The 18,865-nt window shown below is 43.2% G+C and overlaps 1 protein-coding gene across 1 annotated transcript in view; it reads right to left on the bottom strand.

Annotated features, from left to right (window-relative positions):
- LOXL4 (lysyl oxidase like 4) overlaps positions 1–18,865 on the bottom strand; it is a 201,104-nt gene that overhangs the window by 62,805 nt on the left and 119,434 nt on the right. The window contains exons 8-11 of the mRNA XM_086922608.1: positions 17,970–18,124; positions 13,099–13,266; positions 4,694–4,856; positions 597–840 (exon numbers count right to left, since the gene is read on the bottom strand). Coding sequence (XP_086778734.1) covers positions 597–840; positions 4,694–4,856; positions 13,099–13,266; positions 17,970–18,124 — 730 coding nt within the window. The remainder of the gene's footprint in view (positions 1–596; positions 841–4,693; positions 4,857–13,098; positions 13,267–17,969; positions 18,125–18,865) is intronic.

The following is an 18,865-nucleotide window of genomic DNA, read 5'->3' as shown; positions in this document are numbered from 1 at the left end:
AAAAACAAAGCTCAGAAAGACGTAGGAAGAAAACGATGGAAAAAAACCACCACAAAGGGAGAAATCAAGATCTTGCAAGAGCTGTAAAAAGCTGCAAGGAGTGTCTGGCAGTAGATTAAAGACCACCAGCCTTGGTATGAGGTGTGCCAATGATGAATCGCACCAGCTGCTGGCTTCTGAGCAGAGCTTCGGGCACTGGTACTCTTTCTTTTACAAATTAAGCATGGGGAAGTTGCATCATCGTAGTCAAGCATTGTTTTTACATGGGGTAATTGTCATGTTGGCCCAGTGATAAACTACTTTGCCTCCTCTTGGAGGGGGGCCTCATTAGCATTGTCCCCTAGCGCAGGCATTTGGGAGGGGATTGAAAGATAACAAGCAACAATGCATATCGGCTAGGGAGGTAGTTAAAAACGGTGGCTTTGTTGAGGATGTCTTAACTTTCTGCTATAGATTTCCCTTTCTGCTACAGATTTTCCACTGGTTCATTTTGGTCTATTGCTCACAAAGTTATAGCCATGTTCATATTAAGATCATTAATGTTATTTACAATCGTGTGACTGTAGAGTAGTTAAGGAGAGATCAGATCCCATTACCTGTGGCACTCGTGCCAGATCCAAGAGTGGCGCCCAGCCCGGGGCCTGAAGTCTGCCTTGCCCACGTTGTGGATTTGGGAGGAGAAGCGCAACAGCCTGCGGTGCCCGTATGGCCAGGCCATGTCATCAGCGGACTTGGATAGGCAGTTCTCCTCGTGGGCGCATTGGAGCATACTGAGGGGGCGGTCCTCCAGGTAGGCAGATTCCTCCACCAGCTGAGCATTCATAACCAGGTCTGGGGCACCTGGGAGAAGGAGAGCAAAACGCCTGTGTGAGAGGATCTAGAAAAAAACACCTTCGATAAGTAACAAGAGACATCTTCAGTGAGTGATTTCCGAGTCTTAAAGACAGCCTTGCCCAACCCTCTAGCTGCTCAGTTTTGACTGAAAAGGAACATTTGAGTTGTCTAACTTCATGAACTTTGAGTGGTAAAACAAAAGGTCACCTAAATAGCCATGATTTCCGGTGGCGGCTGGCGAAATATGAGAATGGTAGGGAAAAAAAAAGTTGAAATGCTCTGTGATAGCAAACCGAACAAGGGAACCCAGCTCTTAGAAGAAGAGTTCAGCGAATGGGAAAGGGGATGGTTTATCCAAGGAACAATACCATTGCAAGGCCATGTATTGAAAAATGAATAGATTCCCATCCCGGGACATGAAGCAGCAACACTACCTCAAGTGAACGAAGCTGCTGAGGCTCGTGTTTGCACAGATAGGCCTGTCAATATTATGAGAAAATAGCACCTTAGCTCATGCCTTAAAAACAAATTCAAGCAGAATTGACAAACACGATGATATACAAAACTCTGTTATAAAAAAATTTAAAAAAAAGATGTAAAGCTTCCACTGCTCTCTAACTTCTCGTAATGAAACGCACTATTTATATAAATTACTGCGAAAAAGGTTCATGGATACATTTCCCTGTAAAGCATTAAGTGCCAGTTGGAGATCGTTGACTGTAAATAAAGTGCATGACACTGCTCGATCACTGTAGGTTCGGATCGCCCGAGTACCGCAAGACAATCCAAGCAAGCAGTGCGCAATCGTAAACTACTGAAGACAAAATGACCGTTTTTGTCAGAACGAGTGACGTGGGCTTCGCGCAAGGGCTTCACCGTCCTACGCCCTGTGAAAATGAACGTCATCTACATGATGGCGTCTTTCTTGCAGCGTCTTCGTCACTACAATCAAGGGCTGTAAAAAGGTATTCCCTAAAGAGAGAGATTCTCACCCATGTGCAACTGTCATCCCTTTATTGCCTGGCTGTCCCATGATGCACGGAGGTGAGAGGAGGCTGCCTGGCAATTATAAGTGCATGATTGAAGTGCAGGATGAGAAGAGGGACCCAGAGGGGCAGAGCCCCAGTGCTGACCTCAAACCCAACTCTGTAACCACTAGCTTGCACCGCCACTTAGTGAGTGAATGAGCTAGTGAGTCACTTAGTGAATGAGTAAATAAGTGAGCCAGCAATTAAAAGAGTGAGCGAATACCGATGTGAGTAAATGGTATGGTCATTTGAAGAACAATAATCAGATTAGTTATCTATTAGCTCTGTTGCCTGGTCTGCCACATATTTAAATAATATTCTATAGAACCACCAGAAGTCCTTATATTTCGAGAGGCTGAAGCAAACACTGCCCTTTTCTATCCAGTCTCACGCTTAATCGATCCATGGAGTGCATGTGGGTGCCCACTGCAGTGAGGGCAGACTGTGACTAAAACTGCTAAGCATGACCACCGGAAGTGATCCTTGACAGTACTGCCTGTCAGAATATCAAGACCTAAACATCGGGCTACCATAATATCATAGCAGACCAGGACAAATGGGCTGTTTGATCTGGTGCTTCTTTTGTACATGAACGTGTTTGTTACTCCAAGGTGTGATACGAGAATTGTTTTACATTCTTTGAAAGAGTTTTTATGGCAGGTTTTAAGTGTTTTTAAATGGTCTTAGCAATTTTGAAAAATTGTATTTAAAGGATTGTATTATTGTCTGCAAGTTTTGAGGAATCAATTATCCGAAATACCATTTATAGTAATTAATTCATAGCAGAAATATCAACAAACAAAATATCGAGCAGGTAAGTTTATACAGGTAAGTATAGATTTACTGTTCTGGACTCCATGTTTAAGTACTTTGAGGATATATATAGTGCATCGAGGTGCATGCATATATAGTTAAGTTTAGTAAATGTATACCTACCTACATATACTCAACATCTCAATATTTTGGATGTTGATATATTTGCTACAATATTATAGTAGCACAAAATGTAATTCTCAAGGTCATAGTATCATACCATTGATCCACTGGATCCCATGGATGCAGGTATGAAGTTCAACGAGTCATGCAGCAAGGCAAGGCCTACTTGAGCAAGAGCCTTAGCAGTTCGTGCTGGACTGTCCCATAAGGACGAGGGTCAAGACTGATTTGCATATAGCTGGGTCTGAACTGGGGTGGCGAAGTGAGCTAAAGAACAATGATGGATTCAACCTAGATCTGTGACTAGGGGTGAGTGTCTGAAAAGTTTCAGTGCTCGGCCCATCATCTCCTTGTGTTTGCTTTGTTCGCCCTCAGTTGGCAGGGTATGCCCGGACGTGGGTCCCTTGCTCACTTTGCCACTGGATTCAAGCTTGCCTGGCTGATGAGGAGTGTTACCCCGATACCGGTCCCAGGATGCTTGTTTCTGGTCCAAGGTGGACCTGGCTTGGCAGTTCATGATGGATTGTTTCCATAAGGAACAGGTTTAGTACTGATTTGCTTATGGCTGGGTCTGAACTTGGGTGATGAAGTGAGCTAAAGAACGATGATGTATTTAACCCAGATCTGTGACTGGGGGTGAGTGTCTGAAACGTTTCAGAGCTCCGTCTATCATCTCCTTCTGTTTAGCCCACAGTGAAGCACCTTGAACGCAAGTCAAAGGGCAGATATTAATTATATACTCCTCATACAAAAACAGAACATTTTAATGTGGCCGTCAATGAATACCACCAAGCAGGACAGGGACTCATGATGAGACAGGAGTTTTCCCTTTGCTTCTACTTGTAATTCACAGGTGTCTGTGAATAATAAAGATCCGATGATGATGCTTCTCATGTGACCTGCCAGGCAGAGAATCGAGATATACCCACCCACGGTTAATTCGTGAATGAGGGTTTTTAAGATGACTAGAACCCCAGACCCTGGTAATACACGGGACTAGTGATTCATTCCCTTTTGATCCTACCATTTAACAATGCTATTAGAAAAAGGACGTTATACCAATCTATTGAAAATGTTTACACTTGATTGTTGTCGTGATGTTAAACTGTGTATGATGCATTATATATTTTATCAGATTTTAAGTGTATCGTGTTTTATTTATCATATGTCAAAATGCATACCCAAGTTATTGTGTAAATGTTCAATTTGCCACTTGTTTCATCCGATATTTTAGAGGTTTGTGCATGATGTAATAAAATGCTAGAGCTGCTTGAGAAAAAATAGTGGTCTGGATGTAAAAAATGCCTGAGTGTGCATAGTGTGAATCAGGGGACTTGTGCAATGGGGCAGGTGGATCAGTTCCTATAGAACTAAGAAATATATGAGCCACCACATGTGTAGAGACAGTCAATAAAGATACTACGCTTGTTTGATCCAACAACTACAATGCATTGCTTGCAACATGCTGGCAAACTGTGTGAATTCCGTGTAACACTACATGTCATATTTTCATCGTTAGTACAGACAGGCAGAAAACAGAGCTTGGCCCTGATTCTGAGTGGGCCACAGTTCTCTAACCCATGCACAAACCCCTGTTTGCGAAATGGCCACAATTCTGAATTGTGCAGCGTTTATTGCAAGAGAGGCAAGGAGTACAGTATTTACTGTGACATGCCGATATGCACCAACATTTGTTTGTTGCTCCTCAAAAGCTCAGAATAGTTGTGGTTTACCACACCACATAAATTCCAAACTCCGGGGTATTGCATTGTATTAGGTGCGATACATCCACTCAAAATCAAGACATCAGTGTGAGACCTCATAATGGACTTTCAGAGCATTCGTCCCACACTTCTAGATACAAAGTGTTTCATACTCATTAATCTTGGACTTACTCCGTGCACAGGTGACTCCAGCAGAGAAACGCCCGGCTCCTCGAGGGCAGTGCACCACGCCGTGCTTTTGGCACCGCTGGACGGATAGCTCAGTGCCGGAGCACCTCACTCCACTCATTACCACGTCAGCTGCGCCCGGTGTCCCCTGCCAGTACCACGTGTCCTGGAGAAAAAACACAGACGCAGCAAACATTACAGGAATCCAGACCTGGCTGCCAGCCTTAAAAATATTTTAGTCACGGGAAAGAGGAGGTGGGGCCTTCTTTGGGAGTGAAGCTGAACCGGAAGTCGGGGGTTTAGGCCCCTGCCTGAGCAGAGAAAATCATAATGAGAGGGAATCTTCATTCACCAAGGGAATAGGCTTCAGTATTCAACTAAGAAAATATAAATCCTTCCATTGGCAGACCATTTACCATTCCATCCATCATTTACATCCAACTTCACTCATTCCCATCCAACTTATATTCATACACCTATATACTGTTCCATAAATAAAGGGAGCATATCTGTGTGTATGCTCCTCTACATATAGTGTACCACTATGCAAAACACCTATGTGTATATATATATATATATATATATATATATATATATATATATATATATATATATATATATATATATATATATATATATATATATTTTTCCACCAAAGCACCCTCGATTCGAAAGCGCACTCAAATCAGCTCTTCAGTGGCCGTGCAGCCTCTCCTCACGTAACGTTATGTTGTAGCCTCCATTTCTAGCCTTACGCGTTTCTGGGCTTTTGTGTGCCCCTTGTTCACAGGCATGAAAGCAACTTGAATGGTGCAGTGTCATTTCATTTAAATAGGCGCACTCCTCAGCATGTGATTCGTTTGTGTCATTTGTGTTGCATGCTGGGATAGGAAGTTCTTGCATAATTAACTGTTGGTACATTTTCTCAAGCGCCTAAATGTGATGTTACCTTTATGAATTATGTCCACTTGCACACGATTTAGCCATATCAAAAAGCCCTCCAGTGGGTCTTCACCGTGAGAGAAGATGCCTCTTTGCGCCAGCTGATTTCCAATTGAAGACTGCCGAGTAGTTCGTGTGTCTTCCATGGCCCCCAGACTTGAAGGACGGTGCGCTTTCACGGCTGGATTGCCGCTTTTTAAATGTTTTTCCACCAAAGCACCCTCGATTCGAAAGCGCACTCAAATCAGCTCTTCAGTGGCCGTGCAGCCTCTCCTCACGTAACGTTATGTTGTAGCCTCCATTTCTAGCCTTACGCGTTTCTGGGCTTTTGTGTGCCCCTTGTTCACAGGCATGAAAGCAACTTGAATGGTGCAGTGTCATTTCATTTAAATAGGCGCACTCCTCAGCATGTGATTCGTTTGTGTCATTTGTGTTGCATGCTGGGATAGGAAGTTCTTGCATAATTAACTGTTGGTACATTTTCTCAAGCGCCTAAATGTGATGTTACCTTTATGAATTATGTCCACTTGCACACGATTTAGCCATATCAAAAAGCCCTCCAGTGGGTCTTCACCGTGAGAGAAGATGCCTCTTTGCGCCAGCTGATTTCCAATTGAAGACTGCCGAGTAGTTCGTGTGTCTTCCATGGCCCCCAGACTTGAAGGACGGTGCGCTTTCACGGCTGGATTGCCGCTTTTTAAATGTTTTTCCACCAAAGCACCCTCGATTCGAAAGCGCACTCAAATCAGCTCTTAAGTGGCCGTGCAGCCTCTCCTCACGTAACGTTATGTTGTAGCCTCCATTTCTAGCCTTACGCGTTTCTGGGCTTTTGTGTGCCCCTTGTTCACAGGCATGAAAGCAACTTGAATGGTGCAGTGTCATTTCATTTAAATAGGCGCACTCCTCAGCATGTGATTCGTTTGTGTCATTTGTGTTGCATGCTGGGATAGGAAGTTCTTGCATAATTAACTGTTGGTACATTTTCTCAAGCGCCTAAATGTGATGTTACCTTTATGAATTATGTCCACTTGCACACGATTTAGCCATATCAAAAAGCCCTCCAGTGGGTCTTCACCGTGAGAGAAGATGCCTCTTTGCGCCAGCTGATTTCCAATTGAAGACTGCCGAGTAGTTCGTGTGTCTTCCATGGCCCCCAGACTTGAAGGACGGTGCGCTTTCACGGCTGGATTGCCGCTTTTTAAATGTTTTTCCACCAAAGCACCCTCGATTCGAAAGCGCACTCAAATCAGCTCTTCAGTGGCCGTGCAGCCTCTCCTCACGTAACGTTATGTTGTAGCCTCCATTTCTAGCCTTACGCGTTTCTGGGCTTTTGTGTGCCCCTTGTTCACAGGCATGAAAGCAACTTGAATGGTGCAGTGTCATTTCATTTAAATAGGCGCACTCCTCAGCATGTGATTCGTTTGTGTCATTTGTGTTGCATGCTGGGATAGGAAGTTCTTGCATAATTAACTGTTGGTACATTTTCTCAAGCGCCTAAATGTGATGTTACCTTTATGAATTATGTCCACTTGCACACGATTTAGCCATATCAAAAAGCCCTCCAGTGGGTCTTCACCGTGAGAGAAGATGCCTCTTTGCGCCAGCTGATTTCCAATTGAAGACTGCCGAGTAGTTCGTGTGTCTTCCATGGCCCCCAGACTTGAAGGACGGTGCGCTTTCACGGCTGGATTGCCGCTTTTTAAATGTTTTTCCACCAAAGCACCCTCGATTCGAAAGCGCACTCAAATCAGCTCTTCAGTGGCCGTGCAGCCTCTCCTCACGTAACGTTATGTTGTAGCCTCCATTTCTAGCCTTACGCGTTTCTGGGCTTTTGTGTGCCCCTTGTTCACAGGCATGAAAGCAACTTGAATGGTGCAGTGTCATTTCATTTAAATAGGCGCACTCCTCAGCATGTGATTCGTTTGTGTCATTTGTGTTGCATGCTGGGATAGGAAGTTCTTGCATAATTAACTGTTGGTACATTTTCTCAAGCGCCTAAATGTGATGTTACCTTTATGAATTATGTCCACTTGCACACGATTTAGCCATATCAAAAAGCCCTCCAGTGGGTCTTCACCGTGAGAGAAGATGCCTCTTTGCGCCAGCTGATTTCCAATTGAAGACTGCCGAGTAGTTCGTGTGTCTTCCATGGCCCCCAGACTTAAGGACGGTGCGCTTTCACGGCTGGATTGCCGCTTTTTAAATGTTTTTCCACCAAAGCACCCTCGATTCGAAAGCGCACTCAAATCAGCTCTTCAGTGGCCGTGCAGCCTCTCCTCACGTAACGTTATGTTGTAGCCTCCATTTCTAGCCTTACGCGTTTCTGGGCTTTTGTGTGCCCCTTGTTCACAGGCATGAAAGCAACTTGAATGGTGCAGTGTCATTTCATTTAAATAGGCGCACTCCTCAGCATGTGATTCGTTTGTGTCATTTGTGTTGCATGCTGGGATAGGAAGTTCTTGCATAATTAACTGTTGGTACATTTTCTCAAGCGCCTAAATGTGATGTTACCTTTATGAATTATGTCCACTTGCACACGATTTAGCCATATCAAAAAGCCCTCCAGTGGGTCTTCACCGTGAGAGAAGATGCCTCTTTGCGCCAGCTGATTTCCAATTGAAGACTGCCGAGTAGTTCGTGTGTCTTCCATGGCCCCCAGACTTGAAGGACGGTGCGCTTTCACGGCTGGATTGCCGCTTTTTAAATGTTTTTCCACCAAAGCACCCTCGATTCGAAAGCGCACTCAAATCAGCTCTTCAGTGGCCGTGCAGCCTCTCCTCACGTAACGTTATGTTGTAGCCTCCATTTCTAGCCTTACGCGTTTCTGGGCTTTTGTGTGCCCCTTGTTCACAGGCATGAAAGCAACTTGAATGGTGCAGTGTCATTTCATTTAAATAGGCGCACTCCTCAGCATGTGATTCGTTTGTGTCATTTGTGTTGCATGCTGGGATAGGAAGTTCTTGCATAATTAACTGTTGGTACATTTTCTCAAGCGCCTAAATGTGATGTTACCTTTATGAATTATGTCCACTTGCACACGATTTAGCCATATCAAAAAGCCCTCCAGTGGGTCTTCACCGTGAGAGAAGATGCCTCTTTGCGCCAGCTGATTTCCAATTGAAGACTGCCGAGTAGTTCGTGTGTCTTCCATGGCCCCCAGACTTGAAGGACGGTGCGCTTTCACGGCTGGATTGCCGCTTTTTAAATGTTTTTCCACCAAAGCACCCTCGATTCGAAAGCGCACTCAAATCAGCTCTTCAGTGGCCGTGCAGCCTCTCCTCACGTAACGTTATGTTGTAGCCTCCATTTCTAGCCTTACGCGTTTCTGGGCTTTTGTGTGCCCCTTGTTCACAGGCATGAAAGCAACTTGAATGGTGCAGTGTCATTTCATTTAAATAGGCGCACTCCTCAGCATGTGATTCGTTTGTGTCATTTGTGTTGCATGCTGGGATAGGAAGTTCTTGCATAATTAACTGTTGGTACATTTTCTCAAGCGCCTAAATGTGATGTTACCTTTATGAATTATGTCCACTTGCACACGATTTAGCCATATCAAAAAGCCCTCCAGTGGGTCTTCACCGTGAGAGAAGATGCCTCTTTGCGCCAGCTGATTTCCAATTGAAGGATGCTTTGCTTAAAAAAATGAGGAATGCGGTGGCATTCCAACCGCGAAAGCGCACCGTTTCTGATGTCTGAGGGCCATCTGGAGACACAGGAAATGTCCGCAGTCTCCGGTTATGGAACACCAGCTGGCTCTGGAAAAAACTGCATTTCGTGTCAAGGGCCCACTGGAGGGTTGTGAATTGGACTCAATTTGTGTAATGGAACAGAGCCTACTATAGGTAAACACTTTGCAAGACATTTTCATTTCTAAAGCAGCACGAACTATCATTACCAGCATGCAGCATGGTGCTGTAATCACAGATGACCAATGGAAAATCACTTACAGGTCACGTGCAGAAAATGCTTGTTTAAATTAAATTCGGCTCCATTACATTTCTTAATGCCTGTGACCAAGGGGACAGGAACCCCGAAACGCGTAAGGCTACAGAAAATATACTTTGCACATGAATAAAAGCAGCTCTGCCTTGAAAACTTTGCTGGTGTTGGAGTGCGCTTTCACATCGAGGATGCTTTGCTTAAAAAAATGAGGAATGCGGTGGCATTCCAACCGCGAAAGCGCACCGTTTCTGATGTCTGAGGGCCATCTGGAGACACAGGAAATGTCCGCAGTCTCCGGTTATGGAACACCAGCTGGCTCTGGAAAAAACTGCATTTCGTGTCAAGGGCCCACTGGAGGGTTGTGAATTGGACTCAATTTGTGTAATGGAACAGAGCCTATTATAGGTAAACACTTTGCAAGACATTTTCATTTCTAAAGCAGCACGAACTATCATTACCAGCATGCAGCATGGTGCTGTAATCACAGATGACCAATGGAAAATCACTTACAGGTCACGTGCAGAAAATGCTTGTTTAAATTAAATTCGGCTCCATTACATTTCTTAATGCCTGTGACCAAGGGGACAGGAACCCCGAAACGCGTAAGGCTACAGAAAATATACTTTGCACATGAATAAAAGCAGCTCTGCCTTGAAAACTTTGCTGGTGTTGGAGTGCGCTTTCACATCGAGGATGCTTTGCTTAAAAAAATGAGGAATGCGGTGGCATTCCAACCGCGAAAGCGCACCGTTTCTGATGTCTGAGGGCCATCTGGAGACACAGGAAATGTCCGCAGTCTCCGGTTATGGAACACCAGCTGGCTCTGGAAAAAACTGCATTTCGTGTCAAGGGCCCACTGGAGGGTTGTGAATTGGACTCAATTTGTGTAATGGAACAGAGCCTACTATAGGTAAACACTTTGCAAGACATTTTCATTTCTAAAGCAGCACGAACTATCATTACCAGCATGCAGCATGGTGCTGTAATCACAGATGACCAATGGAAAATCACTTACAGGTCACGTGCAGAAAATGCTTGTTTAAATTAAATTCGGCTCCATTACATTTCTTAATGCCTGTGACCAAGGGGACAGGAACCCCGAAACGCGTAAGGCTACAGAAAATATACTTTGCACATGAATAGAAGCAGCTCTGCCTTGAAAACTTTGCTGGTGTTGGAGTGCGCTTTCACATCGAGGATGCTTTGCTTAAAAAAAAAAAAAAAAATATATATATATATATATGAACAAAGAACACTGGGTCCTTCCGGGTACCTCCTCCCGTAGTCAGGTGGCGCGGAAGTTCGGCAAACCCAAAGCTGAATAGTTTCAATGAAAAGCCACAAGTTTGCCCCTAAGCAAAGTCGCGCACTCAAGGAGATTCAATCAGGAAAGTTTTTATTACCGGATACCGCTACGCGTTTCGACACACCAGGGTGTCTTGATCACACGATAACCTATCCCCATTTCTCAGCATGTTAAATACACAGCGAGTTAACAAACAATAAACATAGATGAGGTTTGCATAGGTCGACTGAACCAAGGTAAAACTCGTCGGCCATATTGGAATAGTGTTTTTCTAATGCCTGCATATATATATATATATATATATATGAAAATATATAAGACTTTTATATTGTTATTCGACACATATAAAAAAAACTATCAGTTTGTTACATTGATTTAAAACCAGATGCATCGATAATTCCACAGTATTATTGTTACATTAGACATTTCGAAGGCACATAAAGTTACAACAATTATCAAAATAGGAAGAGAAAAAGAAAAAGACTGAAGGAAGAGAGTATCCGCAAGGCAATTTACTTTGTCATAAAAACAGTTTATCTGTGTCAATATCTAATCCGGGCTAGTACACGACGAATTGACAATATTTCATCTGTCGTGCCAATCCGTGTCACAGATTAGGGATCAAAAGCGCCAACGCGTTTCGATTGTATCGTTCTGCTTAACACCATTTTTATCAAGACCAAAACAGTAACTGTCACTTTTTGTATATAATAATAAATATCCTGCACCTTCCGGGCTTTCCTCTCGAGTCTCAATGATTATCCTGGTTAATGTTTATTTAAGTCCTCGGAATTTTTTTAAACTTCTATTCTAATTTCTAATATTGTAGATGAACCTTTGAGGTTTAAATGGTTTCAAAGGAGAGTATAGAATTTGTTTTCGTCTTTGTTTAAAATACAGCCAAATCTTCTTGTGAGAAAGGTGTATTTTATTTATTTTAACCAATATTCATGGTTTTCCCATCTGTGGTTACTATATTATACCACAATGCTATTGCATCTTTGTTCTTTCATTCGACGCTAATCAGCGGACAGTCAATTCGATGAATTTTTACATCCACCTGAGCAGCCAAAGAGCCCATCATAGCTGGCCTTACCAGCCTCGCGAATCCTCCCTCAATAACAAAGGTGTCTGAAAGCAGCTCTCATGTCCTGAGAGAGTGGGTGGGAAGAGGCGCCGCAATGGCCATAAGGGACTTCAAGAATACATAGCACGCATAAGCTGGAAAACCACTTTAATTGAGGATTTCCAGTACACATTTCCGTTCAGTGCGTCACATCCAGTGCTTAATTTGCAAAAAATGAAGTTCCAGGGCCCTTCTCGGAAGGCCACTGCAGCCTGCACCTACCATACTCTGCTATTGCTACCAATGACAGTATGAACATAACACCTAACCATTGCACTCCTACAAGTGTGACAATTCAGATTATTTGAGGCCATACACAGCCACAATAATGGCATGAGAGGCTAGCATTATTTATTTTCAATGTATATTGATTTAATAAACACGGTTGTTGTGCTCATCTCAACTCAAAATAAAAAAAGGCAGCACCACTGTGTTGTGGACTGTCATCAGAGAAGGTGCTGACACCAGAAACCACTAGCACAAATTAGGCACTGGTGATATAAGCACTTTATTGGGTGACCGTGTGAAGAGTAACAATATCATGTGACATGCAGTGGCACCATGTAAGTTGTTAGAGCTGGGAACCACACACCTCATATCCCTCCTCTCCTCATCACTCTGCACACCATTCCCCACCTCACACTAAATCACACTACAAATCCAATTCTCCTTCCTTTCCCCATACTTTCACCCCTCTGCACAACAGGAGAAATGGGATGGGAAACAATCTTCAATCAATCTTTAGATCAATCTTTAGATTTTGGGGATGATATCTAACATGATGCTAAGTTGATGCACATATCGGGAGAAGAATATCCTTGGCTATTCTGTGATCTATTTATAGCAAGCATTTCTGCACCATGGATAAAGGACTGTGCAAGGACTGACACCGGGCAAAACATGGGTGTCCAACATCTGTTTTTGTCAAAATAAGACAAAATGCAATACGAACCATGGCACCAAGACAAAAAAAGCAGAAATTAGAAGAAAGTGTGACTATATCATTACAACAGTAAATTGTAGTCAGACAGGACCCTGCAGATAATCACACCTTTGGACGCCTCTAGTCTGTAGAAGATGCTGAACACCAACCTGCAGTGCTTGGCTGCCGAAGCCCAGTCCCAACTGACGGCACACCACCATGGCTTCGTTGAGCCCCCAGAGATCACTGCACACAGCTCCCCACTTCAGGACGCCGTTCACCTCCGTCAGCACCTCCACAATGCCTTCATCTGGGTTTCTCCCACCAGTTAGGCGCACCTGTGTGGAGGAGAAAAAAAGTGAAATTAGAAGACTTGCATTCAGGACAACCAATCATTCAGTTATAAGAAAACAGGAACATTATAATAATAATAATAATAATAATCCACATTTGTAAAGCGCACAATCACCCGTAAGGGTCTCTAGGCGCTGGGGGCGGTCGGGAAGATTAAGCAAGCTATTGCCCAGAGTCACATGGTGCTGGGCTAATCTGCCGCCGGTGCTGGGGATCAAACCGTGATCCCCAGATTCCAGCGTCAGTCGCCCTAGACGCGGCGCCACACCTCTTCCATTCGACTCCATGAAGTCTAAAAGAAGCACAAGGATAGAATAGACAGGCATGCCTGGTAGCTGCTAATGCTTGAGGAAGTATAAAATATAATGACCAGATCTCGCAATAAGCCATATTAGAACAGCTGCCTGCCTTATGTGCCTGACTTCTGCAACCAATGAAATCTGAATACTGTTCTCAGCCATGGGAATACTGACAATTCTCACATCACAAAACACATTTCTATGGAGGAGATTACTGTAATGGGATTACACATTTAGCATGCAAGGATACAAAACTGAGATCTGGATGTCACCATGAACATTGAAACCCAGATTTACTAATACTTTCCTCCAGGTTTGTGCAACTTTTGTAATGCAAACACAATGCAAAGTGGTGTATTTACTTCCCAAAGTAAATCCGCATTAAAATGTTGGACAATGTAATTCAACGAGTGCTATGCACTACTCTGCACCAATAGGGCATACCATCCGTGGTACTTTTCGAGTTCCTACGCAAACTCCTTTGAATTTTGATGCAAATCCCTAACATTGGCTTGCAGGCATTTGCACCAAAAAAGCATTCTTTACGCAGGATTAAATGTGGAGTAAATTTTAATAGTCTCCACGTGATTCTAGCAAGAATGAATATATTGCAAATCTTCACCCTTTAGGGTTTGTCAGAGGCAGCAACCGACATCAAAATCATTCCTTACAAAGGTATGAAGACATTTTGTGTAATAAAAAAAAAACTATTTGTCGGATTCAATAAAGAGAAATAACAATCCACCCTTAAATGCATGTTGATTTTTACATATGCTTTTCACAATCAATTTGTCAAGTCTTATGTGTTTATCATGACTTCTCATAATAAATAGACCTGACCTAAGGCAACAGAAATATTTTTGTCTCACACCAATCAGGCCTGTGGCTGCAGTGGCGTAGCAAGGGGGGAGGGTTTGGGGGCGACAGCCGTCTCGGGCGGTAATGGCCAGCTTCTCCTGCTCTCCAATCCAAGGAATCCACCAGCACCCCCACTCTTCAAACGCAGAGACCACCCCAGCAGTCTAAAGTCTTTCTATGACACTGTGCTTTTAGGGACAATAAAAGCATGCGAGTTGGAGGGGACAGTATTGACAACTAACAGAGATCGAGTATTAACTTGAACCTGCTGTCCTCTTCCTATGACCGCACAGCATCCTCCAATGGAAGTTAACAAGTGAGTATTTCAAACACCTGTGATGACAAACTCTTTTATACGAAGTTGGCATCGAGGAAGGCATTCAGCCGAAACACGTCTGCCAGGTGTTTTAGCATTGCGCTTGAAAAAGAACATATGATGTGCCATGGTGGTGGAATAAATCTTACCTGAAGTGAACCCGAGCTGTGTCAGACCTGTTTTGACTTTGGAGCTGGAGTGGGAGTTATACATATATAATTCTATGCTTAACATGTTTATAGGTCACTGCAGAGTTTTCATATAAGTTATTTGATTAGATGCTTATATGTCCCTGTTTTATTTATCTATCACAATATGCAAATATTATCATAACTACTTTATCTACAAGTGCTTCGCTATGGAAACATTGAGGAAAAGCTAAAAAAAGTTATTTAAAAAACCAAATACATTAACTTCAAATACAGCAACGCTTAAAGGTCTGAGTTTGTACAACACAACTTAAAATCTTGATTATCATATTCCTTATACATGTATACCCTTTTATGTAGTTGCATATCTATATATATTTATTACTTTACTCCTACTGTAGAAGAAGGAAAAAAACACAGTTGACTCTCTCCAATGCACTAGTCTCTCTCAATATATCCTTTACCCCACTCTCTAATGCATCCCAAATCTCCTTCTACTACTATGATCTCCAAAATAAACCTTTCTAACTCTTAACCCCTCTATCCCTCCTTGACTCATCTGAAACCTAATTTTACTATTATGATCTCCCAAGTAATCCATTCTAAATTCTTCCCTCATGTATCCCTCCTTTTACTCATCCCAAGCCTCATCTTACTACTATGATCTCCCAATAAACACTTTCTAGACTCTTCCCTCTTCTATCCCTCCATTATTGTATTCAATCCAACTAACAGGCTTGCATGTCCACTGCTTAAATCAACACACATTTCTCTATATATTAATTCATCACTAATCCTTTTTGGGTTCTTAAGTGGTGGTCTAGTCTCTGAAAAGCGCTTCGATATCTCATCAGGGTTAGTAAGCACAATAAAAATACAAATAAAATTACTTTAACAATATTACAGGGGAAGCACACAACTCTTTTCAGCATAGACTTGGGAGATCAAACTGGAAACAAAAACACATTTAGCGTTCACCTCCGTTTTTGTAGTCTTCACTCTAGCGGGCTCCAACCCCTCGTTTCCGCAGTTCTTACTGCAGTAAACTACAACTCCGAGCATGCCTGGAACTACATCCAGGAAGCAGTTTCCGAGCTGGAGCTGGAGTTCGAGCTTACTACATGAGTGCAATATCCGCCAGCAGGGTCCCCTCCTGTCAGACGGACATACGCACATCACTTCCAAGCTCGAGTTGAGCTGTAAGTACTCGCTGGCAGCCCTCGGCCTGCCATGTGTGTTTGACCATTTTTCGAGGCTTAAAGAGACTATAAGCGTGTTAGAGTCCATACCGCACACTGGCCATGTGTAGTCCTGATATGTGTTGCTGGGCACCTCTTTGCGCTTACAAGTGACTATATGCGTGTCTGAATTCATACCGCACACCGGCCACAAGTAGTCCTGTCGTGGGTTGCTAGGCACCCCCTTGTGCTTATGTTGCGCTGTGTTTATGAACTTTTCAGGGGCATACCAATTAACCAAGCGTCCCGGGTAAGATCTCTGCTCCTGCAGACCAGTCACGCTCTCTTCCGATTAAGCACACATTGTTATGTGCACACTCCAGCTCTCCAGTGTTTTGGAGCTTGGCATAAATGTTCGATTTCTGTTCAATTTACACGTTTTGCTTTGTTTGTAATTGCGCTCAGGAGTGCAACAGTTCTCTCTGCCCTCTTTTGGCACCCCGACACAGTGTATTTGGAGCTTGGCAAAATTCTTCATTTTTGTTCACCATACAAATGTCCTTTGTTTGCAATTACGCTCAGGAGCACAACAGTTGTCTCTTCCCTCTGTTGGAACCCTGAGGCAGATGACTAATTATCCCGATTTTGGCGTACTCTACCCCTTTGCTCATGATTGCTCACACACTATGTGCTTGTCTTAGCTCTGTATAGCATAACTCTTTCATACTCTAACTCCGCAACCTTTACTCAATAGGTTAAATTGGCGTATGTACCTAAGGCTCATAGCCCAGGACAGATGCAGTATAATACCAGACTGTTGTAGGTGAGTTTCACAGAACTAAGGAATTACTGGGTGCACTGCCACACTAGTTCTCTGCTGCACAATCATGTACACTACATGTTTGTTTGTTCCTTTTTGCTGTGGTTCAACCATGCTGTACCTTACCATGTTTTAACTGCGCAGTGTGTTGTTTTTTGTTTCGTCACAGGTTTTACTGGTGAATATGCAGAACTGCCAGATCACTGGTTCAGTATTACACTCCAACGTTTTCTCTAACCATATTTTGTATTTTTTGTCACTCACTATTGTGTTCACTCATGTATAGCAGTAGCTGGTAAGAGATGCTGATGAAGGCTGCAACACTTCTATAGGTCTAGAGGCCGAAACATGTTGATCACTTCCTAGTGCATCTGCCTCTAATGTTGTCAGGTACACTACTCATTATCTATTTTTAATCCTGGCACGAGGTAGCAATAATAAACCTTGTCTGGCTACCCTTGTAGAGAGTTTTAACCATTTTTTCCTAAGCACTGAACTCCCTACCACACACATGATGCTCACATTGAGTTTTATTAATACGCCCTACTTGAAAACATTCCTGAGCAACTCCCTCACATTGAAGGGGTTGTAGCCTGCGTTACGATTAGGCTTGTGACGCGAGGAGGTATCCCTATGATGAAGCATGACACCTCTGGTCTGTTAGGGAAACTGTCCTTAAAAGGGACTCCCCTCCCCTTCCAGCATAGTTGTTTCTATCCACATGCTCGCCTAGCTTGACTTTGGACACCAAGGCTTTTTTTTAGACATATATTAGTAGAATTGGGGAGTTTTTCCTCCGCTGTTCTTTAAATCTCCTCAAGCCCCGTGATAATTCTGAAAATGTGTATGTCATGAATGAGGAGTTATTGGAGAGAAATTAGGAGGGGGTAATTCAATTACACATCCTAATTCTAGGGACCAAGTCGGGTGGTGCATGGACAGCTTCCCTAATAGGACCCTGGGAAAAATGTGTATTCCTCTGAAGGGTTGTGATAAAACCATGGATCTTATGATGCTTCCTATGATGCTTCATAGAGACAGTTTTGGGGGCAGTTGAATACACATACCTTATTCTGATATCCCATCTGTGGAACGTTGCACCTGACTGCTGCATCCTCCTCGTGCTGACAACCCTTCCTACTGGCGTCCTGGAAGCGGCACTGTGTGATTGACTTCTCTTGGCCACTGCAGAGTACCTCGCTCATGTGGATTGGCCCCAGACCTTCAACCAAAGATGAATGTTGATGAATCACAACACACCCAGCAGAAGGCAATAGGCAATTTAAGTTTCAATTCACTTTTTGGAGGGTGTGGGTCATGGTGGCCTGGAGGAAGGTCTACCAAACCACGGAATAGAGCGGGGGACCACATGATCAGTTTATTATGATGAACATAAGACACATCCAACTTAGGTTAAAATGACAATGTAAGCAAATGGATTGCACGCACTAAAATAAACTGTTCCTGATCACCTAAAATAGTTTGCCCATTTACTTACTTTTGCAGTTAGGTCTATGGAATTCTCAATTTTTAACATTTAAAATGCATGGTATAATAAGACTAGTTGAGCAAAACATAGGCAACCATAATAAAATATATAGCTATGTACAGGCAGAGCATGTTAAACATATTGCATGTTCTCATGTTAAATGCAGGTTTATTGTGCCTGAAACTATTCAGGAGCAGCAGGCAGGTACACTATCATACTATTTGGCAGGCAGTTGAAAGAGGGACCTGCTGAAGACATACAAGCTTATTCAAAAAAAATCACAATCCAGGACATCACTAAGCTGAAGATGAATTAGCGCAGGAAAGAGAAGGCCAGAAGGCGGGACTTCCCCATCTGCACAACCAGGATCTAGCAGAATATCCCTATCTGCATGGGACCAGCACCTAGCCCCTTCAATTTCTGATAGGAATTGATGACCCTTCAGTTAAAAGAGCACTATCTCTGCACACAATG

This window comes from Lissotriton vulgaris, chromosome 5 (assembly GCF_964263255.1).
Source record: "Lissotriton vulgaris chromosome 5, aLisVul1.2, whole genome shotgun sequence".
NCBI classification, from domain to species: Eukaryota; Metazoa; Chordata; class Amphibia; order Caudata; family Salamandridae; genus Lissotriton; species Lissotriton vulgaris.
This window is presented reverse-complemented; position numbering and strand designations above follow the sequence as displayed.